Genomic DNA, 26,993 nt, shown 5'->3' on the forward strand with positions numbered 1-26,993 from the left:
GAGAAAAGTTCAGGAGCACCTGAAGCAGGAATGAGCAGCATCGCACCTCAGCGGCGTTTTCATCTTGCACGATAGAAACAGTTTTTCTAGAGAACAAAGACACTGAGAAATTAACCAAATTATGAAATGACATAAACCTTCTGGTTTGTTATTTTTTGCCACTATGGGACAACATTATTTACTTCAGGCCAGTGTCTTCCGTGCGACTGTATTGTTTGCTGTGCTCGTCTCGGTAAGTTTTTCTTATTTATTTATTTATTTGTGTGTGTGTGTGTGTGTGTGTGTGTGTGTTTTCTCGTCTTGTTAAGCGTTGAGTGTTGACGTTTAGATCCGCGTCTCCTTTTTTAAAACTGCTACTTTAAAGTAGCTACTAGTTTCGTGTCTCTGTTAAAATTAACCATGCTTGCCTAAATGGCATCCTGTGTAACTGAACCTCATCAGTTTCTGAAGTTCTCCTACAAGTTTGAACTAATGTTTAAAGTTGTTTTGGAACTTCGATATACGTTTTGTTCTACTTTGAAATATAATGAAACGATCTGACGTATGTGCTGTTTTTGTGGGATAACAACAACAACAAACAAAACTATTATCTTCAGTTTATTTGAGGGAAGTGTAATTCATAGAAAGTTGACAATAACTTCTATTCCTACTTACAAACTCTTCCCCAAAACTCTTGACCGCAGGCACAGCTGCACACTGGTGCACAATAGTTAGTAAGCTGATATTTCCATATAGCTATCGGTTTAATGAATATGACTGTAAATATGACTAAGATGTCTGGCACCAGCGGTTTTAAATGATTAATGGTGAATTTAAGTATGTGCGGAAGATTTTCCATTGTGTTCTGTTAAACCAGAAGTGCAACCGTTATCTATGCAAATTTCGTGGGTTCATCTCATCTCAGTCAGTTTGCGTTGGTGAGACAGACTGTCAAGCTGACAGCAGGAATTTTTGGGATAGGTTTTGTCCTGACCATGCTTTATTGATTAAAATGTTTCTCTTATTTTCAATAACCTCACCCAGATACAGGATTCTGACCCCATTTCTCCTTGTGTAGATGTGATAGTGTCATGTGATATCGCCTTTTACAAATGAAGTTCACTTCTGTTGTTGCAAAAGAATTTTGTTTGCCTGTCGCCTCTGAAAAAGAAGCCGTGCCTTTGTTTAAGTTATACCAATAAGCAATAACCTTATTAGCTGCTGGTGTACTGGGTGGAGACGTCATGGACAGTTTTATCCAAACCTAGATAAGGCCTGTGATTTTAAGGAATGGCCTGCACTGATTCACGAGAAACCAAATGATGATTCCACTGCCTGATATAGAGGAAATCTCTGTTCTCTCCTCTTGCGCAAATGTGCGTGCCAAATGCCGTTAATCCTTGATGTGTAGTAATTAACACCACCAGGAAAGTACAGTGTTTTGCATGAATGTCTCATGAAAACAGTGCCCGGCCCATTTAGGAAGAATAAACCGCTGTGGGCAGTAGAGGAGAAAAGGGGAAACTGTGACGTAGAGCTGCGGTCTAGATCCCCACCATTCTCTCTCTCATTTCTAATCACTGCAGCCATCTATAGCGATAACCGTTATTATGGGTGGTGTTGCTATTTTGAAGAAGAATATTCGCAGCAGGAGTCTTTTTTTTTTTTGTCATGTGCTAGGCCATTTTGGCTGTACGGGTGTATAGCTTGATGTGCATATTGTACATATCCGTAGTTGTATACATGGGTTAAAAATGAATAAATAAAACTATACTTAGGAGGAATATTCTATTATTGTTAATTATTTGGTGTTTTAGTGAAGTTTATGAAATTTCTGTTAAAGCGTCAAACATTTATACCCAGAATATTGAGCTGAACATAACATTGCTCATGATGTGAGTGTCATGTTTTTTTTATATATATACTGTATGTAGTTATTATAAAGCTATTATTTATAGTATACAAGCAATTTGTTCTACTTAAAAAGTTTTGTTTTTATATAGGCTATATACAGTATATACAGTGGGTACGGAAAGTATTCAGACCCCCTTAAATTTTTCACTCTTTAATTACAAGATATCTTACTCAGAAAATTCCCACAGCGTTACATTTACCCTGACAATATTTCCACAGTCAAGTTGTGTGTCTAGTATTTTTCTGTCAGCTGTTTAGAATCACAACAATGTTAAATTTGTGAATGAATCTGCTTCTTTTCAATGAACTGGTCAAACAGGTTGGTAATTCAGCCTGAATCATACAGTTCACTCACTAAATTAAATGATGTGGTTTCTGAGGTAGTAACTGTATAGCCATGTTTTTATATGAATTATTCTGCACTGTGGTAAATATCACATATGGTATGTCACCGCCACAGAATGTTTTTACAATTTTAACTGTGCTATGTGAATGACACAGTTAGACAAGTTTGGAACAGTATTTTAACAGTTTAAACATACTGTAATGTTTTATTATGCAGTTTTTAAGTGCACAATGTTTTATGTTAATGTTGATCTTTGTGTAGCCTATAATTTAGAGATGCTTTGTCTTTACAGTATAGTGGCTGTAGGTTAAAATTAGGTGTCCTCACATTATCTGATTTTTTTTAAACCACCACTCATATTATTTATTTAAGCACACACACACACACACACACACACTTATCTGCAATATAATTTTGCTATTGACTTTTGAACTTTGATGACTTAGATGATTTTGTATTAATATTATTATTATTATTATTATTTTAAATACCTGTTAGATATAATTAGAAGTATTGCTTCTTATACTAATATAGCTAGCTACTCGTAGCTTCTAGCTTGTAATGTTTCTGTACATTTCTTGATAGCGTAACTAGCTACATTTTTGAGTAGCTTTGAGGCTCAGTGGTGCTCACTGTTCAAACAAGAAAGTAAATAAAACAGAAGCTCTGGCCTCAATTGTGCAACTTACTTAAAAACGTGCTTCATTTCTTAAGTTTGGAAGTTCAGTACATTTCCCCATGTTTGGAAATTCAGTCATCTGAGAGATAAAGCTAGTCTCTGTGCCTTCCCAAAAATGCTTGTGTCCAGTTGTATATAATGCCCTCTTGTAGAAGGATTCTGGCCTGTTCTCAGGGTGGAATAGATTAGACACACACACACACTCACTCAGTTCTGTGTTCAATGTAAATTTTGGTCCATTCATTCACATTCAATGGTTTATTGTATGTCACGGCTAGTTAAAAATGCGCACAAACTTGAAATGTCAGGCGTCATAAAATTGCGCAAGTCATAAATAAACAGAAAATGTAACATTTATGCAAATGTGCCATTAAAGTTGAATTATCGGAATGTTGCTCTGTCGAATTATGCTACACTTTCACAAAGAAAATAAAAGGCAATGTATAATTAATTTACATCAATTATGACAGTATTTTATGTTACGAGTGTTGTGTACAACTGGCCATTAGACGAATATTGCATGTATTTCCTCTGTAAAGACTCTTAGGTGTCATTTAAGTTCAGTTTTAGACTGTCATTCACATGGTTGTCTGTCTATGTCTAATTTCCTGTCCTGTCTACATAACGTGTCTCACCCTTCATATCTCAAACTCTGTCAAGAATAACTCGGTAGTCTTTAGGAAACACATTGATACAAAAGTTCAAACATACATGCTCCTTTCTCTCAGGCGTACACACACCGAAATTTAAAACACCCACTCAGAGGTGTGTTATGTGAGGTAGTCTTTCATCATAGCTGGGGAAAGATTGTAGGTTTATCGGTACATTGACCAAATGGAGAAGTAACAGCAACATGCAAATACAGTGTCTGCCGCTATGTATTTGCATGCACTTTATAAAACTGTGAAAGGCCTTGTAGCTCAATAGGAAGAGCAGGGCTCTTATACAATCTGTAGTGATGCAAATGTGGAGTGGAACTTAAGTACAAACACATCATAAACAATTAGTTTGATTTGTTTAGTGTTAGATTTGATCTCTCAGTGTTCTATGTACATACCCCAGTATATGTGACCACTGTACTGTATTACAGTAATGCTACCCTCTTTTTAAAGAGTACTCTAATAACAGCCCTAGAGTGTTTACACTTGTTTCTACAGACAGATGTGATGATGATCTCTGTGCAGTGTGTATTTTGAGCTCTCTGACCCTCTTTAGATGGGAACAGTAATCTAACACAGCAGGATGTGTTGCCGAAACAGCTCTTGTCTAAATTTTAAAATGAAGAAGTTTGAGGCTTTCGGTTTTTAAAAAGTAATGCCTGACACATATTGGACATTCTCAGAGAACAACTTCAGTTTGACTCCAGGAAATTGGCTGAAACATGTTGAACCTCAAAGACTGAATGTCACAGCCTGCTTTCGGTACAGAACTTCCCCATGCAGCATTTACTTTGTACTCATTTTTGAAAATACATTTGCAACTGTGAATTAGCTAGCACATTTAGATCTCATTTGATCTAAATGTTTGTACCGTAAGTCTGTTCACATGCACTTTAAAAATTGGACCAAACTAATAACTTATCGTTTTAAAATGTCTTGTAAATGCTTTAGTCTGACTGAAATCATACCAATCTGATTTTTGTCAGTCAGTCAAACTAACAGGTATAATGTGAATTCTACTTTTTACATTATATGCTAGAGTCAGGGGAAGTGAAGTGGCATTCTGGGTAAGGCTTCTTTCCTGCGGGCTGATCTGTAGGGCTGTAGATAAGAAAAGAGTCCATAGAAAATATCTGAGTGTGCGAGTACGAATATTGCATATCAGATTGCATATTCCAGAGCTTAAGTCCTTTTCATTAATACAGCTATAAGCTGCAGGTATTAGGTAAACAAATTAGGTATACTGTACTTATATTTATTTGGTGTGCTAATATATATATATATATAAATATATCTTTAAAATGATAATTTTTATTATTAAAGGTTTTAGTAATAACTTTCCAGCAATAAGCTATAAAAGTTTATTTATGTATATAGAAATTCAGAAAACTAGTTAACATAAGATGTTATCATAGATTGTATCTTTTGCTATTGGAAATAAAAGGGGAGTGCAAAAAATATTTTTGTTGTAGTTTCCATTCGACATCCATATAAGTTTGCCCAACTTTGACGGACCCGGAAATGTGAAAAAGATCCATTGGCTAGTGATGCGTGTGTTTTACATGCATCACTAGACATGTAAAACAGTTTCAACAGCTAGTTAATCATTTACACCTCCTAATTCCTATTATAATTTTAAGTTTACACAATAACTTCCTTTATTAAACAACTGAATTAATTTCCTTTCTGCCATGTATGTTATTTGTAGATGGCTTTTTGATGAAATCAAGAATACTGTATGTCTCTTACCAGGAATTAATAAAGTCTTATTTGACAAAAGCCTTAGATGGTAAGGTGCTTGTATACTGTTTAAGCAGTGTTTGAAGTCAGCCTTCATTAAAAGCATAGTTCACCAAAAATAGAGATACCATACAACTCTGTTTATGTCTGTCCCAATTGGCACACATAAAGGGTTAGTTCACCCAAAAATTTAAATTAGCCCATAAATTACTCACCTTCAAGTCATCCTAGGTGTATATGACTTTCTTCTTTCAGACGAATCCAGTCGGAGTTATATAAAAAATTGTCTTTGATCTTTCAAGCTGTTTAATGCCACTCAGCGGGTGAGCTGCCGGAGCTGCTTACAGTGTACAACTGTTGGCGCAAGCTACATTAAAGTGATTATTACGTTTTGAATATGGATATTTTTCTTACAAAAACACATCGATTCGCTACAGGAGGCCTTTGTTCACCCCCCGGAGCCGCGTGAGACACTTTTTTTTTATGGATGGGCACTTTTTATTTAACTTCTTTTGGACTGATGCATGCAACACCCGCTGAGTGGCATTAAACAGCTTGAAAGATCAAAGACAATTTTTTATGTAACTCCGACTGGATTCGTCTGAAAGAAGAAAGTCATATACACCTAGGATGACTTGAGGGTGAGTAATTTATGGGCTAATTTTAATTTTTGGGTGAACTAACCCTTTAATGAGAACCTGTGTTCTTGTGGTCTGCATCATTTTAGTTGTCATTTCAATTGATCGTGTTCAACAATATAATTGTTGTTCAAGTTTATATATCAAAACTGGGGTTTGAAAATGTGCAGGTTGTTTACTGGTAATAATGGCTTTTTAATGTTACATGATGACTATAATATACAATAAAATGTTTCATGTAATAAAGGTGTCTTTATCTCATTGATAAGAAATTTGTATGTGCGGCATCAGCATCAACAGGCACATTGCACTTGTTTTAAGTCATGTCTGAACTATCATGTGTTCTCCATTATCCATTGCTGGTTTTGGGGGGGGAAAAATCAACCAACATATGAATGAATTCATTAATTTGTGAAAAGAGGCTGTATTAGTTACACACTGTTAACACCAGTACCTCTCCTCCAGAAGAGTTATGATAAACAAAATAAGCTGCCCAAAGTTTTTAGATTTAGTCATTTCACAAAATGATTTACTTCCAGGATGAAGTGGATATAGATTAAGTGTTTTTATGTGTTGTTTGTATTCTTTCTATTCATTCTTACTGTTTCACATTTTTGTTTATTTACTAGAATCTAACCACAGAGAGTTAAAAATGTGTTTTTTAAAGTATTGTTGTTACCAATACGGAAGTTGTGGCAAAACTTGAAGTTGAAGTTGAAGCAGAAAAAAAGATCAGATTTCCTTTACAAATCTGACAATGAATATGTCCCCAATAAGTAACCAATCATAGCCAGGCAGTGGGTGTCAGTTTCATAATAGGCCAATGAAAATACTGCTCAGAAGAACTAGGAAAGGGGAATGAGCAGAATAAAGAAATGTAGTAGCAGATCATGCCAGGCACTTACATTTATATACTTTATACAGCTACACATCCTTATTACTATTCTCCACATTTTAGAATAATACTAACATCATCAAATAAGAAATTAATGTATGGGAATCATGTAGTGACCAAAAAGTGTTAATCAAAGGTATTGTATATTTTAGCTTTTTCCAAGTAGCACAATTTGTCCTTTTAGAAAAATAATATTTTAGCTTTATAAAGTAATTTATTGGCCCAATTTATATTTTTTAGAATTTTAATTTCATGCATATCAGTATAGTTCAAAAGGTTTTTAGGTCCTGAGAAACATAAATACAGTCTGTTGTGTTAAAAGTTTTGCCTAGTAATGTGTAAATATAGCTTATGCATGTGTTTCTAAATTCTCCAATGGCCAAATGATCCACTTGAAAAGAAGAATGATGTTTTGATTTGTGGTTAGATTTCAATACATGTAAAGAGAACCATCAGGCCTGTAGTTAACTTCAGTATGTTTTTTTTTTTTTTTGTAACATATTACACTGTGAATACTTCCTTTTTTCATATAGAGCTCATCTGATGTCACTGTGGTGCACCTAATAGATCTATACCTGAAACAGATATTGCACAATGGAGTTACTCAGAAAAGTGCTTTATTTGTAGTTTAAAACTTGCTTAAGCCTGTTACTGCTGTGGATTCATGTGGCGCTAATCAGCAAGCAAAATGAAAAAGTAATACATCTGATGAAGTTACATTGTTGTTTTCTTCCCCAGATCCCTCGTGGGCACTCTGACTGTAAGTATAAACATTTCTAAAGTCACTTTTCCTGAAAAAGAGGTCTTCATTTGTACAGTCTGTATCAGTGATATTTACCAATACTAAGCTTAACCCACTTAATGTGATTTGCATCATCAAATAATGTTGGGCATTTACCTACTGAAAACTGGTTTTGTGTCTTTATTTAGGTGCAGTGTGCCAATACAAGATAAACCCCACAACGTCAGACATCACTATGTTTGTAGGAGACAGCTCCTACTGCATTGTCCAGAACACTAGCATTACAAGCGCTCAGAATAGCATCACAGTGACTGGACTGCAGCCTGGAAACACATATTTCTTCAAGATCAACTGCTCAGATGTGTGCTGCGGAAACTTCTCCACCAGTAAGTCTTTAACACTTCTAATAACGATTGATTAGGCTTAATCAGTGCTTCGAGTGACGTTAAACATTAAGGCCACTGTTGCTGAGAAAGAAAGAAAATAATATTTCTGCCTTTTTCACCCTCAATCACATTCACCATATCATTCTTTCATGCACTTTTCTCATTATTTGTCACTCACACTCTCAATATTTCTCTACTTGCACAACAGATTCTTCCAGCAATCTGACTATCACGCAGCTCAAATCCTCAGTGTATCTAAACTGGACAGGCCAGTTATCACTGACCAATCAGTCTTTTACGCTCCGTAAGTCCTAGCCAGCCACAATCAATTACATTTTTTTCACAATCAATTACAACTTTATAATGTATCAGTAACTTAAAATGAAAAGATATTTGGAGGTGGTGTGTTTAGATAGCTGAAACAACACCTTCCTTTTTATAGAGTAGAAGTTTTGTTTAATATGAGTAAAACATGAATAATTAAAAAACATTTATGATATGTGATATTGCACAATGTTTCTAAAAGCAGGAATGTGTACATGTACGGGCAGTTGCATTAAAGAAAACCTTCATTTATAAATGAAAATTCTGTCATCATTTACTCACCTTCATTTTGTTTCAAACTTGCATGGCTTTCTTTCTTTAGTTGAACACAAAATTAGATATCTAACAGAATCTCAGGGGCATTTTTCCATACAGTGAAATGAATGGAAAGTCTACCAAGTTCTAGAAAGGACACAAAAAAGCACCATATGACTTAAGTCTTTTAAAATTATACAGTATGATAGCTTTATGTGAGGAATCAACCAAAACTTTAGAAATTTTGACATTTTCCCCTCTGTTGAAACTCTCACATCTCACTTGTGCATATGCATATTCAAATGTTGTGCATTAAGACAGTTCTGACATAACTGATTCTGAATTCATTGGTTCTTGCATGTGACCTGACTGATTGCTACAAATCATATTGGAAGATGTACATGCACAAATTAAATTTGAAAACTTTCAAACTCCAAAACCTTTTTGGAGCTTGACAGCTTTTGGTAACCATCCACTTTCATTGTATGGCAAAATGCAGCGTTTTGCTAAACATCTCTGTTTTATCATGGGAGTAAGTAAATAATGACAGAATTTTCATTTTTGGGTGTCCATGTCCACTTTCTCACACTCACACATGTCCATGTCCACTCTCTTGCACTGACAGGCCCTGAGCCTGTTAGTAACCTGTCTGTGCACTCCATCACTGTGAGCTCAGTGAACCTGAGCTGGATACTTCCAAATGGCATCAGCCCCTATTATAGAGTAGCTTGGGGAGTAAACCTGCTTCTCACTACTAACCAAACCTCCATGCAAATCTCACAACTTGCACCCGGCGTTAAATACTCCTTCAGCGTCACCTCAGTGGCCTCTGATAACCGCACTGAGGGGCATGCTGCTGAAATATCCCAAAACACAAGTAAGTACTGTAGGCAGAAGAGAATAGGGGGTTTAAAGGTGTCTTTATTGTATTGTGGAGTAAATTGAAATATTGTGTGTGTTTACATTACTTTTACATTACTGTTCAAAAGTCTGGGGTCAGTAAGACTTTTTTAATGTAAGATTCTCTTATGTTCACCAAGGCTGCATTTATTTGATCACAAATACAATAAAACAGTAATATTGTGAAATGTTATTAACATTTAAAATAAGAGTTTTCTATTTTAATATATTTTAAAATGTATTTATTCATGTGATGCAAAGCAGCCATTACTCAAGTCTTCAGTGTCACATGATACTTCAGAAATCATTCTAATATACTGATTTGCTGCTCAAGAAATTTCTTATTTCACTGATATTTATTATCAGTGTTGAAAATAGTTGTGCTGCTTTTTTTTGTGGAAAATGTGATGCATAGAAAGCATTTCTTTAAAATAAAGAATATTTTGTAACAATATTAATGTCTTTACTGTTGATCAATTCATGCAAAATGTATTGACCCCAAACTGTTGAACAGTCGTGTATGTATATTAATGAAGGTCTGATTACCTGTGTGTAGGTCCAGCACAAGTAGAGAATACCACTGTGCTGAATTCCAGTAACAGTAGTTTGACCCTGGGCTGGGCAGTCCCTCTTGGTCACGTGGACTCATATATGGTGAACGTATCTGGTGCCGAGCTGAACACATCCCTCTTCCAGACCACCCCCACCAACTCTTTAGTCATCAGTAACCTCATGGCAGGACGTGTTTACAACCTCACTGTGACCACCATCAGTGGAGTCCTGAAGAACAGCTCTAACATTGTGCTGGTTGCCACTAGTAAGTCAGAAAAGCTTCACACTTTCCATCTTGTCACCATAACATCAAACACAACCTTAATCCATTTATTACATCTGCAGAACCATCATGTATTTCTGTGTGATATTTCCCTTTAGAGCCTAACCCGCCTGAAGCTGTCCAAGTGAGTGGTCAGACAAATGTATCTATTACTTTGCTGTGGTTGAAACCCTTATCAATGGATGGAGTCACTGTGTCCTATGAAGTGTCATATAGATCTAACCAGTCAGGGGTCAACCAACTTTTGAATCATACCAACTCTTTAAACACGACGCTCACAAATTTATTACCCAGCAGTCAGTACGACATCACTGTGGTCACCATAGGCGTAAAAGATCTCAGGAGCTCATATGTAAACCTCACTGCATATGCAGGTACTGTAAAGCACACAGCACAGCATGCATTTAACCTAAGCTGTTGATAGTATAAAAACTGCAAATTAAGTCTACAGTCAGATTTACAGTTTATTTTTACAAGGTGTATGGTTGCATAAGCATGTTTGTGTTTCCACAGCTCCTAATGCAGTGCAAAATCTGGCTGTTTCTGCTGTCAGCACCAATTCAGTCAATCTGACCTGGCTACCCCCTAATGGGACCCTCAGCCTGTTCTCCTACAGTGTCAACATCACTTCACCTGATCAGACTCTCAGTACCACATCCAACAATTATCAGATTACTCAGTTGCAGCCTGGGACTCAGTATAATTGCAGCGTCAGAGCACTCATAATAGCTGCCAACATATTTGGACCCTCACAGATCATACAGTGTAATACCAGTGAGTGTAAATACTACACATCTCTCTAAACTGTAGATGTACTGTCATACAGTAAAATGTTTTAATACTTTTTTGTAAATTTTGTGTAATTAGGTTTTCAGTCAAGTAATGGGCATTTTGCATTATGCTTTAATGTTACTGTGCTGTGATCCCTCTGTATGTGTGCAAGTGTTGTATAAGCTAAACAAATTTGAATATAGACTATACAATAAGTGGTAACCTTTTTTAATTTATGCCTAATACTAGGAATGTACAATATATTGGTACCATATTGGTTATTTGTCAATATTACAGATTTGTATCGCTATAGACATTTATCAGGTGACACTGGATCATTATTTTTACACACTTATTTTGTTCATGCTTATCTTATTTTAACATTTTGATATTTTCCCCTCATCTAAAGCTCACTTTAAGTTATTCTTTAAAATCACTAATAATTTAATAAGTGTAATGTAGTTTATAATAAATCTCAAAATGAATATCTATTATTTCATACTACACATTATAATGTTCAGATGCCTAGATTCACTTGTAGCATTTAAAACGATTTTAGTTTTTGTTGTTTTGTATTGCATTTTTCAAGTTCAGACAAAATAGTATACAATTTTATCTGCCATTTATCGTCTTTTAGCCAGAACATTACAATAATTACTGGCTTATCTATATCGTCCAGAATATTAATATTAATATAATCTTTACCTAATAGACCTTTGTCAAGGTAGCAGCATATTTAATTTTTGACAGGAATGAAACGGGTGAAGTACAGTGCAATAGATTGTACTGTTGTTTAACAACATACCAATTGTTCAACTGACAAAACATCTTTCAATAGACAAAAACGTCCTAAAATAGTTCTGAAGGTTGTGAGTTGTGGAAATTGCATGTGATCTAGAACTTTATGCAGTTCACACCATTGTAAAGGCAGTAAGTTTATCCCTCAAAGCCTTGTTTTCATTCACTTTAAATTCAAATAGGCCTCTACCTTGACTAAGGTCTTTAGTCTTTGCTTACTCTAATTCACACACATTAATATGTCAGTGCAGAATATAATTGTGTGCATTCTCTTTCAGAACCACTGCCAGTGACTAATTTAACAGCCTCTCCTGTTGGCACCACTGAGATGCGCCTTTCATGGTCTCGTCAGAGTGACTACAAATCTTCATATCAGTATAATGTGAGTGTAAATGGTGAACAATGGATACAGAGTATCAATGAGACCATAAATGTCGTTAATCTGACCCCTGGGAACAACTACACCTTTACTGTGCGAACTGTAGAAAATGGCATGAGCTCTGAATCTGTAGCCATCTCTGCATTTACAGGTATTGCAATTCACTTGTTTCTTTTATACTGCACCCCACTTAATGACTTTGTATCATAACTTTCCGTCTGTGTTGCTTGCAGTTTTGTCTGTTGGTCTGTGATGTTGAATAGTAACCCTCTTATTTGGTGTTATCAGGGCTTGGTAAAGCATCGAATATTTCTGCGGTTGGCACTACTCAGAGTATGAGAGTGGAGTGGAGACCGCCTGATGGCATTGTGAGTCTCTACAACGTCAAAATCTTGTTGAACGGAACCGTTTTAAAGATGGAAAACCGAACGAATGAGACAACCGTGGTGTTCTCAGACCTGCTACCTGGAACTCAGTACAATGTCATTGTGACAAGTATCAGTGGACCCATAAAGCAGGACAGCAATAGTGTATCCAATGCCACCTGTAAGACCCCTCACACACCCTAAAACAAACACACACTTTGAATTATTTGTGTACAAGCACTAGACAGAAATAAAACACTGCACACTGTTGTGTCACCATAAACAGTATTTATTTGCATGCAATTTAAGAGTGAGAAAAGGAAGTAAGACATTTGCTTTTAGAAACACAGAGCTGACTAATCTGTTCTAAACAGGCATATTGCACTGAAAGTACTTAAGTGTGTCTTTTTCAAGAAAGGGTATTACAGTTTGTGCAGTTTTTAGAAATTGTGCAAGTTTCCTAATACCTTTGCACAATATGTGTTACTAATGGTTTGATGTTTTAAAGTAAAAGTTTGAGTTTTGGGTATTAGGTAGTCACCATTAGCTGTTTGTGTTACAGCTGCAAATGTTTATCAAACGTTTATGAAAATAGATTTCAGAATTTTATAACATATGAGTGTATGCGAATGTCACATGATGGTCTGTAGGCATTGCTCTATGCCTGTGTGTGTGTCACAGCTGTGATTTATATTGTTGTCATTCCAGTGCCTACTCCTCCTGGCGAGTTTGTGACAGTGCAAAGCACAAACTCACTGAATATCAGCTGGGCTCGACCACTTAACATGAGCTCCGTATCACACTATTTCCAGTTGTCATACAGCAACAGCATGCTGAACTGCACTCAAAACTACAGCTCTCTGACGGGCCTCAATGCAGGTGTCCAGTACAACATCACTGTGAGAACTGTAGGTGCAATGGGATATTTCAGCTCTCCTCAGTATCTCACTGCATATACAAGTAAGCAATGCACATTTGTAGCTTTTTTATCCAAGTGGCTTGCTGTAGACAGGTAATCTGATTTCATATGGTGGTTGCAAATCCAGACGGTTGTAATGTTGCATTGTTGAAATAGAAAGTAATGTCTGTGTGCAGATGAATATGGCTTTTTGTTATTGAATTAAAATCGATGGTTCTTTGGAAGAAGATGATAGTTCACCCGAACATTTTAATTCAGACATTTTTTAATCACCTGCCGTTCCAAAGATCTTTGTTCATCCTCGAAATTCAAATAAAGCTATTTTTAATATTCTCTCATAATATTTGTCCAGATATATATTATGAACAGATTTAACTTAGTGTTGGGATATGGTTAAGATTCCATTTACCAAATTTGATGCACTCTATGTATGTGTTGATCAAAGTTTATATGTGAATAAAAGCCTAAATTAAATCTGTTAAAGCGATCATTTCCTTTCAGAAGTCTTGGATTAAACCGCTTGATTCATATGGATTACTTTTATGATGGTTTTATTCACTTTTTGAAGCTTGAAAATTTTAATTGCATGGACTTGCTATGGATGGACAAAAATTACAGTATATGACAATAATTAAAAAATTTTTTGTAGAGTTCCAAAGAAGAATAATAGTCTTATTGGTTTGGAACGACATGAGGGTAAAATAAGTGATGACAGAATATTTGGGTGAGATGTCCCTTTAAGGAACTTGTATGTTGGAACTTAATATTGTATGCTGCATTCGTGGTTTATGCAGTTAGTTAGTGAATAGGACCCTTGGTGCTGTACGGCCCATTTTTGAACAGAACATTGCTGATGCGTATGTGTTTTTTTTTTGTGAATGGTTTTCAGATCCTAATGCCGTAACTGATGTGAGATTGAATGGATACACTGAGACCAGTATAACTCTGAGCTGGCTGCAGCATGATGTTCAGCAATCCGGTTACTCCTACCTGCTCATCTTCACACACCCTAATGGCACAGTTGACCAGAAGACTGTAAATAACGCCAGAGCACAGCTACTGTCACTGCAGTCAGCTAGTCAATACAATATCAGCATTATCACACAGACAGCTGGCGGCACCAAGTCTTATCCCCAGTTTATAACCGCCTGCAGTAGTAAGTAACCACACTGCATATGACAACACAATACTTAATACATATTTGCTACATGTATCATGCTATCACATCTGCTTGTATGTTTGTTTTCCAGAGCCGTTTCCAGTTTCCTCTGTAAAATACGATGTTCTGAATGTTTCTTCTGTGAAGCTGAGCTGGTCCCGTCCTCAGGAGTACCACAATGGCTTTTCCTACCAAGTATTAGTGTCCAACTGCACAGAAAATAGTAGGAACTTGTCGACTTTCTCTGAAAACATCATAGTGCCAGACTTGCAGCCTGGCACCCTGTGTCAGTTCAGTCTATATAGTTTGGCCTGCGGCATTCTGGGAGAACCAGTGAACGTCTCTGTCTTCACAAGTATGTACTCCCACACATGCCCACCCCTCTCATACACTTTTTGCACCACTGCCTTTGGGAAGACAATACTGGAGTATTATAAATGTGTCTTACACAATATGTGTCTTGTATATTGTGTTTATTGTTCTCTTGTCTAATTCGACGGATTTATTGTAATTGTATTCAATATACAGTAATCAAAAGTTGACCTGTTTATATATTTTTTGTCCTGTTGTTAATGCCTTTATATAAATTATTGCCAAGACCTGTAAGAGAAACGTAATTTGAACTTGAACATACACCAACAAGGAAATGCAAACACTTGAAAGGACACTTCCTTTTTCTCTCTCTCTCTTTTCTCCAAAGAGCCCTCTACAGTGATTCCACAACTAGATAATCAAGGCTGTAACCACTCACTTTTGGTGACGTGGGATCATCCTGTTGGTGGGCTAGACATGTACATTCTGAACATCAGCAGTGAAGGATGGAGCAGCTCTAAAGTTCTCAATAGCACTGAACACAATCACACCTTCAGTCAACTAAAAGCAGCAACTGTCTTCACAGTCACACTCACGACTGTCAAAGCAGCCTTCCGGGAAACATCTCATTCAGTAAACATGGCAACTTGTGAGTATTCAACTCCAAACCATAGTTAGGAAATCATGTGGCAGACTTAGTAAGCATACATAGTGGATCGTAGTGTTTATAGATTCTAATTGTCTGTGTTGCAGATCCAAACAGACCGGGAGAGATTAAGATTTTGTTGAAGAGCAATCATTCAGTGTGGTTTCAGTGGGATGAAGCTGAGAACATGTCAGCTGGCAGCTTCAACTATAGCCTGACCTGTTGGTTGAGCTATAACACCAGTCAATATCTCACTCCTAACAACACTTTCCTTTTGGACGGCTTGCGATCTGGAACATCCTATAATGTTTCTGTGGCTACTGTAGGCCCGATGGGTTTCCAGAGTGAATCTATCAGAGTTCATGTAACCACCAGTAAGTTCAGCACTTAGTGGTATGGAAAATTATAAAAAATGATCAGTTACATTGAAATAATATTCCAAGATATACACATTTTTAAAAGTTTTTTAATATACATTAATTCTACAATATTGAGCAAGGGCACATTAAAATGATAAAAAGTGAGATTAAAGATGTTTATAATGTCTTTTGAACTTTTTATTCATCAAAGAATTCTGAAAAATAAAATGTGTCACCGTTTCCACAAAAATATTAAGTAGCACAGCAACTGTTTTCAACAGTTAAATAATAAGAAATGTTTCTTGAGCATATTAGAATGATTTCTGATCATTGATCACAATTAATACAATTAAATTGCATTTTAAAATATATTAAAATAGACAACAGTTATTATTTTAAATTAATTTTATAAAATAATAAATATATAAATAAATACATTTATTAAACTAATATTTCACAATATTATTGTTGTGACTGTGTTTTTGATCAAAATAAATGCAGCTTTGGTAATCATAAGAGATTTCTTTCAAAAACAGAACATAATTTTACCAACCCCAAACTTTTGAACAGTAGTGTAGGCCTATGTAATATTTTATTTACACATTGCATTGGCTTTGAATGCATTTTGCAAGTACACTGATCCTCAAAAGGCAAATAAAAAGGAATAGTTCATTCACAGATTAAAAAATAACAGTTATCATTTACTTTGCCACATGATTTTTTTCTTCAGTGGAACACTAAAGATGAATAAAAAAAAATAGTCATCTTTTCTTCTATATAATGAGAGTGAATGAGGACTCGAACTGTCAAGCTCCAAAATGTGCTCAAAAAGTAGTCCATACCACTTGCATGTCAGTAAATAATGACTTCAATTTCTATTTGTTCCATTATCACATTTAGGATGTTTTATGCCATTTTTATGTTTTTTTTTTTTTTATCGTAATTTTAAAGCTTGAGAGCTTTCATAGTCCCTAGTCACTTTGATTATATTGAGAAGGAGCCTTGATATTCTTTAAAACGTCATCTCCTGTGTTTCACGGAAAAAAGACAGTCAAGCAAGCTTGAAACAACATGAGGATGAGTAAATAATGGCACAATTAAAATTTTTGGACTGAGTTGCCATTTTCATGAACCTACCATGAATACGAGCACTGAGCTCTCCTCTAAAGTCCTCATCCTTCTCCCCCCGCATCTGTTTTCAGAGCCTGATCCTGTCCAAAACCTACAACTTGGTTCCATAACAACAAATAACATCTCTGTAATTTGGGCAAAAGTGGAAGGGGTCCCGAAATATGTAATAAGAGTGTACAGTGAGAAGGTAGAGAACAAATTGACCAGTACAAATAACAGCATGACCATATACAATCTGATGCCTTCAACACTCTATAACATCAGTGTGCAGAGCAGCACTTCTGACAACACAGAAGGAGAAGCTGTGTGCCTGCAAGCATGCACAGGTTAGTACAAACTCTATATACTGTTATATATGGTTTTACAGCAGAACTGTAAGAAAAAAGCATTTTATAATAATATTCTTTGTTACTTTTCTAACTATTACTATGCTTTTGTTAAATATAGCTTCTGCAAATAAATGTATATTATATATAAAACAAAATTGGATTATAATGAAATCTTTGGTTTTGTCTCCTGCAGATTGCTTGGACAAGAGTAACAAGCTCGATCGATGCCTGTTGAACACCTACGAGGACTGGAAAGCAAAGCTGTGCAGCACATTCCTGGCTGTTGTCAAAGATACTGGGTCTACAAGTGTACAGATTGGAGATGAAACTATGTGGAAAGGTTACAAAAATGGAGAACTAAATGCCAAAGTCAGTTACAAGTAAGTCAATATACTTCCCATACTTTGTATTAACTTCAGCTCTGCATATATTAAAACCCTGTATAACAGCGTAATGGTGATTTCCATCACTAAAATAAACTGAACTACTGCTATTTGTTCCTAATGCTGCCTTGCACAGCTCCATCGTCTGCACTACTGTGTTGGTTGTTATGTCTTCTGCATTATGCTTTTATGTGTTTGGCTTTCTTGCAGTTTTGCTGTCATTGCTTTCACTCGTCTGGAGATAAACAACAGTTTAGTGGATGTGTCTAATTCATACTACTCCATGTCTGAGTTTTACCAAAGTCCCATCACACTGCCAGAGAACCCAGGTAAAGACTGGGACACTTTCTCTCAATATTTAAAGCTTTTAATTGCACCAGCATTTTCAAAGTAACGACACGTGAATTTTATTGATGTGTGATTCAAATACCTAGAATACTTCAAAGGCATGTATTTACATCAAATGTAAAGCCTACTGTTTTCATCCAGAGCAAACATTTAGATGAGATTATAGCTGGGGTTCTCAGACTTTTTTGGTCTTTTGCCTATTCTTGCATTGTCAAGAACAAAACCATTTTTTTCTATTGTAGTTTAGTTTTTTATTGACTTGTAACAAGAACTGAAATCGTTTGGATGCCCTTACTTACCCTAGACTCACTTCTAATGAGTGGGCTTGACTTATGACAAGCACCAGCAGTTTGAAGGCACAAAGTGATATTTTGGATAGTCATAAAAATCTTTCCATCTGCATTTCTAGAGTGTATACATAAATTATATAAATAATTTCTGAGCTAACGTTATTCTTTCTCCATCTTTCAGTGGTAATTGGAGGAGCAGCTGCAGGAGTCGGTGTTGCTGCTCTTCTTGTTGTAATCATCATTGTGGTTGTGGTTTGTAGGCGGTAAGACATTTTACAGATTTCATACATGATTCTTGATGTTTGGAGTGTTTTAATTGTTTGATTTAGAACTAGTGATAGAGATGTTAGATTTAGAGGATTTAAGATTACTATTGCATGTGTTCCCGCAATCTTACTAATCTGGATAAACTTTGGTGTGTAAAGATATGTATTTCTAGATTACAGAATGTTCCTCAGTTCTGTTTTTAAGTATTAATCGACAGTGGCAAATAGATAATTACATTTATGCTGTCAATATCCCAGGAAGCAAAGAAAAGATGATTCTACTAGTGTTCCTATCCACTCTATAAGGTTAGTACACTGGTCTTCTCAAAAGAGCATAATACACATTGGAAACAAACGATAGAAAAAAATATTGAGTCATAAAAAGTAACCTATTAATATTTTTTGTTTTGTTTTCTTACAGAAACAAAGTGTAAGTAATCATACATGTTTGTCCATAGTAATTTCGGTGCATATTTATGATTGGACTGAGTTGCCATTTTCATGAACCTACCATGAATATGAGCACTGAGCTCTCCTCTAAAGTCCTCATCCTTCTCCCCCCGCATCTGTTTTCAGAGCCTGATCCTGTCCAAAACCTACAACTTGGTTCCATAACAACAAATAACATCTCTGTAATTTGGGCAAAAGTGGAAGGGGTCCCGAAATATGTAATAAGAGTGTACAGTGAGAAGGTAGAGAACAAATTGACCAGTACAAATAACAGCATGACCATATACAATCTGATGCCTTCAACACTCTATAACATCAGTGTGCAGAGCAGCACTTCTGACAACACAGAAGGAGAAGCTGTGTGCCTGCAAGCATGCACAGGTTAGTACAAACTCTATATACTGTTATATATGGTTTTACAGCAGAACTGTAAGAAAAAAGCATTTGCAGCATTCAGTGCTGAGTTGTTATTTCTTGTGCTGAATATGTAGTTTTCCAGCTCACGCAGACATGTCCACTTTAAAAATGTTGATACAATAATCAAGAAACGCTTTAGTCTACATTTTTTAAAATGCCTTAATTAAAAAAAAGTCAAGTAATATTGTCTTGGGTGTGTTTTACTGTGTGCAGATGCAGCTCCAGTGGAGAGTGTGACCTGTACGGGTCCTGATTTAACCTTTCCAATGCTAACCCTCTCATGGAGCCCTCCTCCTGGAAATAACCAGGGCTTTGAAGTTAAGCTGAACTCCTCCAACTCAGAAAAGACCTTCAGTCTAAACCACACCTTCACTGGACTCAGGTTTAACACTCTGTACAAAGTCATGCTCTGGACAATTGGTTGTGGGAAGAAAAGCACTGTGGAATCAATCACCTGTATGACTGGAATCACAAGTAAGGAGAGTTACTTCTGTTTTGTATTTTGTGTTTGTATGTGGGTGCATATCACATTTTTCTTGTTCTTGTGTGTGTGTGTGTTTGTAGAACCTGTTGTACCTAAAATAACAGCAGTGAGTGTATCTGAGCTACAATACAACAAGTTTACTTTGAATCTTCAGTCGGACATCTTTAATGACTCGAACGGTCCAGTGCTGTATTATGGTGTGCTTGTCTACTCCGGCACTATTGGTATGTCAAATAAACCTTAGACTTTTATGTGTCTTCTTTTATAATTCTCTAAATTCATCCATTTGCATTTGTAATATTTTACTCAGCAAAATGCCTCTCCATTAGTCCTTTTAATAATTGGGTAGTTTTCAATACCATTAAAGTGTTTGGGGTTAGTAGGATTTTTTCAAATGATTTTAAATGAAGGAGTCTCTTATGCTCACCAAAGCTACATTTACTTGGTCAAAAATACAGTAAAACATTAATATTGTGAAATATGATTACTATTTTAAAAATACTATTTCTATTTGAATGTATTTTAAAATCTAATTTATTCCTGTGATAGCAAAGCTACATTTTTAGTGGCCATCATTCTTTAGTATCACATGATCCTTTAGAAATCATTCTGATATGCTAATTTGGTGCTCAAGAAACATTTTTTATTATTATCAATGATGCATTTATATATATATATTGTTTGATTTAGAACTAGTGATAGAGATGTTAGATTTAGAGGATTTAAGATTACTATTGCATGTGTTCCCGCAATCTTACTAATCTGGATAAACTTTGGTGTGTAAAGATATGTATTTCTAGATTACAGAATGTTCCTCAGTTCTGTTTTTAAGTATTAATCGACAGTGGCAAATAGATAATTACATTTATGCTGTCAATATCCCAGGAAGCAAAGAAAAGATGATTCTACTAGTGTTCCTATCCACTCTATAAGGTTAGTACACTGGTCTTCTCAAAAGAGCATAATACACATTGGAAACAAACGATAGAAAAAAATATTGAGTCATAAAAAGTAACCTATTAATATTTTTTGTTTTGTTTTCTTACAGAAACAAAGTGTAAGTAATCATACATGTTTGTCCATAGTAATTTCGGTGCATATTTATGATTCAACTGAATATTATGTCTACATAACTTCTCTTTTTTTGTAACTTTTTAACATTAACATTTTTTAATGTTCATATTAGTCCACAGTGCATTAACTCATGTTAACAGATTCAACTTTTGATTAGTAAATGCTTAGATTAACATTAACTTTGTTATTGTCAATTGTTAGTTCAGGTTAACTAGTGTAGTTAACATGTTAACAAAAGAAAACTTATTGTAAAGTGTTACCCTTTTTCTGTAAAGTATATGTTTATATATTATTTTATTTGCATTATGCTAAATATTAAATACATTGTGGTGTCTTGTATAGTTTTTTAATCATATGTTATTTAATGGTGTCATAGGAGTGATCCAATAAAGGTGGAGGATTATGAGGCTTACTATAGGAGGCAAAGAGCTGATTCCTTTTGTGGATTTGCTGAAGAATTTGAGGTGATTATATCTTTGGCTTCTTTGTATATTTCCAACTGATCAACTCTAAATAACAAATTGGTATGGCAAGTATTGCAAATAAATTCCATACCACTAATATGCCACCATTATTTTTGGTACAAAAACTGTAGTAGCAGTGTCTGATTTGTTTGCTTTGACCATGTTGTGTTCCTCTTCCTTCATAAATATGTGACATACACTTGCATCCCTTCTTGAATTATTGACAGAGAAGCAAATGCTTTATTACAGATGTTTAAATATTTGTGATATAAATGTACTAAAATCAATAGACAAAGACTGTTTAAATAAATGTATGTGTGTGTTTGTAGGATCTAAGGCCAGTTGGGATAAATCAGCTGAAGACTGTTGCTCAGGCCCCTGAAAACAAAGCCAAGAATCGTTATAACAATGTGCTGCCATGTAAGAACCACAGGACTCACAAGTGTTTCCCTTTGTGAAGTTACACAACACTGACTTTCCTCCACTCTGTTCTAGACATGTAGCCCATATTCATAATGGTTCGTGTTTTCTCGACAGATGATTCATCTCGTGTCAAGCTCTCTGTGCTCAGCAGCCCATTTGATGACTACATCAATGCCAGCTACATGCCTGTAGGAAGGGGAAAAACTACAAAAAATATGACATTTAGCTCTTTAACTGTGTGATATTTCCTGTGTGATATTTCCAGGGTTACACTTCAAAGAAGGAGTTTATCGCAGCCCAAGGGCCACTGCCCTGCACTGTCGATGACTTCTGGAGACTGATCTGGGAGAAAAACGTCCACACTATTGTCATGCTCACCAAATGCAATGAGCAAGGACGGGTACAGTATACATTCATGCTTCACTTCCTCTGTGGTCTCACCTGGTAGAGCCTTCATTCCTCATGTTTTAGTTAGTTTTATTATTAGATTACTCTACATCAGTACCAGCATCAGGCTTTAAAGGTGCAATAGGTGATTGTCTTCAGAAACTTTTTTTGTTATGCTGGTTGAAAGTCTCTTCACATCCCGATAGCAATCATTAAGTTAAGTGGTCTAAATGTATTTGTCTGTATTTATATATTCTGTGGAAGGCGTAGGATCAAGAAATGTTCGTCCAATCAAAACGCTCGGTCCAAGCATTTTAATACGCTTTCCTACCTGTCTGTCAACCAATGTATTTGCATACCTCTGTGCACCCGGTTCGCGCAGACAGGATACGTCATCAGCGCGTTCACGCACGCTGTGCAGACAGAGCGAGAATGGCAGACAAACATCAACAACCCGATCTTCCTTCCTGGTATTGTAGTACTTTTAAAGTTTTTTCACCGGTGAATGACACATGATGTAGCCCAGCGGTTAATCCAGTCCTCGTGCCAGCTCGTTAGAAGTGAGCTACTTGCATGAACTGTGTTCCGATTGATGTGATCCCTACACAGTGTTCATTACTCTCTCCTCCCTGAGCAGGGGAAATCCGTTGAAGTTTACCTCACTTCGTAACATGGGCTGGAATTGGGAACCGCTGATGTAGCCTATTGTAGTAATGTTGTCTCTGGTATTCTGGTCTGTGAGCGTAAATGCGTTCAGGGGGCGTGGCTTTGGATGGCGATTGCAGAGGGGGGGGGATGGTCGCTTTCAGTGCTATCAGGCTAAAGTTAGCATTTTCCAAGATCTCCTACTGCACCTTTAAAAGTCTAAATCACTTGACCACAACATATTCAATGTTCGTATCCTCATTCAGCAATTTGTGATCATTTGTAATACCTCATCTCGGGTATTGAACTAATAATGAGCTTAAATGAATGCTGCCGCAATGTTTTGTCCCTCTCAGGTAAAATGTGAGGAATACTGGCCAGCAGAAACAAAACATTTTCACAATCTGACAGTGACGAATACTTCCGAGATCACATTGGAAGATTGGACTTTACGTGACTTTGAAGTGAAAAATGTAAGTCTGTATTAATATTATAGATGGATCCAGGTGCTATCTTTACCAAATATTACACACAATCATGAATAAAAATATAAACATACTGTAACTGTTATAACTGCACCACATTTTTGTCAGTGTTTTATTTTTTTCTACTGCATTGGTGCCCATACTTTTTGTATTTATGCATTTTATTTATACACATATTATTTAGGCTGGGAAATTATCATACATTTAAATAAAAAAATACATTAATATATCAAACAATTTATACAAGTAACAAATTTTCTAAAGTCATAATTATCTTCTCTGTAATATATTTGCAATATGTCTCAATTATAACGTTATGCCTCATGCAAAGTATTGTGTCAATGTTTTGGGAAAAATGATTCCTGTCATAACAGGTGAAAACAGCAGAGTCTCGATCAGTTCGTCACTTCCATTTCACTGCGTGGCCAGACCATGGAGTTCCTGAGACCACTGAGCTTCTCATCAACTTCAGACACCTGGTCCGAGAACACATGGACCAGTACTCAAGACATTCACCCACACTTGTGCACTGCAGGTACTTGAATAGTTCCTGAACTCTCGAATATACAAACAGGTCTACTCAACGGTCTACTTTTGTTATTATACTCCCACAAAGAAAAATGTCATTTTCATCATACTTTTTGTTTTCATAATACAGTGCTGGTGTGGGCCGGACGGGAACCTTCATCGCCATTGATCGTTTAATCTTTCAGATTGAGCGGGATGGTGTAGTAGATGTATATGGGATCATCCACGATTTACGCATGCACAGACCACTCATGGTTCAAACAGAGGTACATTCATTACCAATTTTTGAATTTAATGTTCTTTTATATATGCTTAAATATATAGGCTAAACTGTATATATATATATATAAATCTTCCTTAAATGTCTTCTGCCATCTTATTCTCTAACAGTGCAGGCCTTTACATTCTCTACTTTTGCAGGATCAATATGTGTTTCTTAACCAGTGCTCCATGGACATCATCAAGTCTCGGACTGGCAACAATGTAGATTTGATTTACCAGAACACAGCTGCACTCACTATTTATGAGAACTTTGAACCCTTAAAAAAAGCCAAAAATGGCTACCATAAGGCCTGACCGTCTACCTTGAATAATTCGCTGCACTGCTGTAAAAGAAACTTTTTTTTCTTTTATCTTTTTAAATGGAGTTTTATTTAAAGAGGAAAAACAAAAATATATTTATTAAGTTTGTTTATAGAGGTATAAAAGTATGCAGAAATATTTGTACATTTTGTTAATCAAGTTTTTCAGTTTTAGAAATGTAGCTGCAGGGATGTTTTGTGAGTTTTCATAGAATAAAGCTGATAATGTTTCAATAATGTAATATGACTTCATAAAAATGGCATTTCCTCAGACATACTGTAGGCTACAGGTGAAATGAAGACAAGCGTGAACAGAAATATAGAAATGTGAACATGTCACATGGGACTTCACCATTAGACAATAGTGCGTTGCTACATCACTACAGCAGTAGTGAAGACAAAATGGGTTTTCAAAACACCTCTTCTGTGATTTAACATAGCAACTAACCTTGGTATGAGCCAGTAGGCTGGTAAATTGTTGACAATGTGCAGTGACATTATCCATTGAGGGATATGCTGTAGGTTGCGTCTGAGCTGTTGTGCCAGGTTGCTGTTCTCAGGTCTGTGTACTGTTTTTAATATATCTATTATTTCCGGATGTCACAAGCCAAAGGTCGACCTTAAATGGACCGTAAGGACAATACGTTAGCATTGAACAGTTCCAATCTCTTTGGTATTCTCTTCAATTGTTTATTTTCAGTAAAGAGACATGCTGTCCTGTCTCTTCCTGGTTTGTAAATGTTTTTGTTTTCCTTTTAGAATGAGGTCAGTGAATGTTTAGTATATGCCTACTGATGTAATTTATTACAAAAAGATTTTAACAGAGTGTGACTCTGTACCGTGTGTGCACTTAAACTGTTATATTTGTACATAATATATTTTGTTCAGACTGAACTTCCAACTATTTTTTTTTCACAGTGTTGTTCCAGGGACTTTTTGCTTGTGTGGTTTTAACATTCTGCAATTTTCTGCACAGATTTTTTTAATGGTTTATTGATACTCTGCTGGTCATGATAAAGAACCATACAGATGAACATTGAACTCTGTAATATATTAAGATTAAAAAAGCTGCACTTTATTTCACACTACTGTGGTGACTTCTGTGTATGTGGGGGGTGGGGGGGGTAGAAAAGATAGAGGTTAGCTCTATATACAAAAAAAAAACTATAAAAGTCAACTGAAGGTCACATGCTAAAGGAAAACAAACGTTTGTGATATATATATATATATATATATATATACAGTCATGGCCAAAACTATAGGCACCCTTGGTAAATATGATCAAAGAAGGCTGTGAAAATGAATCTGCATTGTTAATCCTTTTGATCTTTTATTAAAAAAATTCACAAAAATCTAACCTTTCATTGGATAATAAGAATTTAAAATGGGGGGAAATATCATTATGAAATAAATGTTTTTCTCTAATACACATTGGCCACAATTAACGGCACCCTTTTATTCAATACTTTTTGAAACCTCCATTTGCCAGTTTAACAGCTCTAAATTTTCTCCTATAATGCCTGATGAGGTTAGAGAACACCTGACAAGAGATCAGAGACCATTCCTTCATCCAGAATCTGAACAGTTCCAATCTCTTTGGTATTCTCTTCAATTGTTTATTTTCAGTAAAGAGACATGCTGTCCTGTCTCTTCCTGGTTTGTAAATGTTTTTGTTTTCCTTTTAGAATGAGGTCAGTGAATGTTTAGTATATGCCTACTGATGTAATTTATTACAAAAAGATTTTAACAGAGTGTGACTCTGTACCGTGTGTGCACTTAAACTGTTATATTTGTACATAATATATTTTGTTCAGACTGAACTTCCAACTATTTTTTTTTCACAGTGTTGTTCCAGGGACTTTTTGCTTGTGTGGTTTTAACATTCTGCAATTTTCTGCACAGATTTTTTTAATGGTTTATTGATACTCTGCTGGTCATGATAAAGAACCATACAGATGAACATTGAACTCTGTAATATATTAAGATTAAAAAAGCTGCACTTTATTTCACACTACTGTGGTGACTTCTGTGTATGTGGGGGGTGGGGGGGGTAGAAAAGATAGAGGTTAGCTCTATATACAAAAAAAAAAACTATAAAAGTCAACTGAAGGTCACATGCTAAAGGAAAACAAACGTTTGTGATATATATATATATATATACAGTCATGGCCAAAACTATAGGCACCCTTGGTAAATATGATCAAAGAAGGCTGTGAAAATGAATCTGCATTGTTAATCCTTTTGATCTTTTATTAAAAAAATTCACAAAAATCTAACCTTTCATTGGATAATAAGAATTTAAAATGGG

At 35.7% G+C, this 26,993-nt stretch overlaps 1 protein-coding gene across 1 annotated transcript; it reads left to right on the top strand.

Annotated features, from left to right (window-relative positions):
- LOC107739499 (receptor-type tyrosine-protein phosphatase eta-like) lies at window positions 1-25,757 on the top strand. Its single transcript, XM_016551634.1, has 29 exons — window positions 1-232; window positions 7,589-7,610; window positions 7,781-7,978; window positions 8,187-8,282; window positions 9,183-9,434; window positions 10,014-10,274; window positions 10,391-10,666; window positions 10,806-11,066; window positions 12,140-12,391; window positions 12,529-12,786; window positions 13,314-13,565; window positions 14,414-14,680; window positions 14,775-15,038; window positions 15,384-15,644; window positions 15,749-16,015; window positions 17,203-17,457; window positions 19,828-20,088; window positions 20,179-20,322; window positions 20,918-20,921; window positions 20,984-21,031; window positions 21,147-21,155; window positions 21,549-21,636; window positions 21,966-22,056; window positions 22,174-22,247; window positions 22,325-22,459; window positions 23,448-23,564; window positions 23,951-24,111; window positions 24,235-24,370; window positions 24,525-25,757. Exons 1-29 carry the CDS (start codon window positions 164-166, stop codon window positions 24,678-24,680), a joined length of 4,935 nt encoding a protein of 1,644 aa, XP_016407120.1. The 5' UTR covers window positions 1-163; the 3' UTR covers window positions 24,681-25,757.
- Window positions 25,758-26,993: the final 1,236 nt, after the last annotated feature.

The sequence above is a fragment of the Sinocyclocheilus rhinocerous genome, unplaced genomic scaffold (genome assembly GCF_001515625.1).
Source record: "Sinocyclocheilus rhinocerous isolate Xijiao unplaced genomic scaffold, SAMN03320098_v1.1 scaffold371, whole genome shotgun sequence".
In the NCBI taxonomy this organism is placed as follows: domain Eukaryota; kingdom Metazoa; phylum Chordata; class Actinopteri; order Cypriniformes; family Cyprinidae; genus Sinocyclocheilus; species Sinocyclocheilus rhinocerous.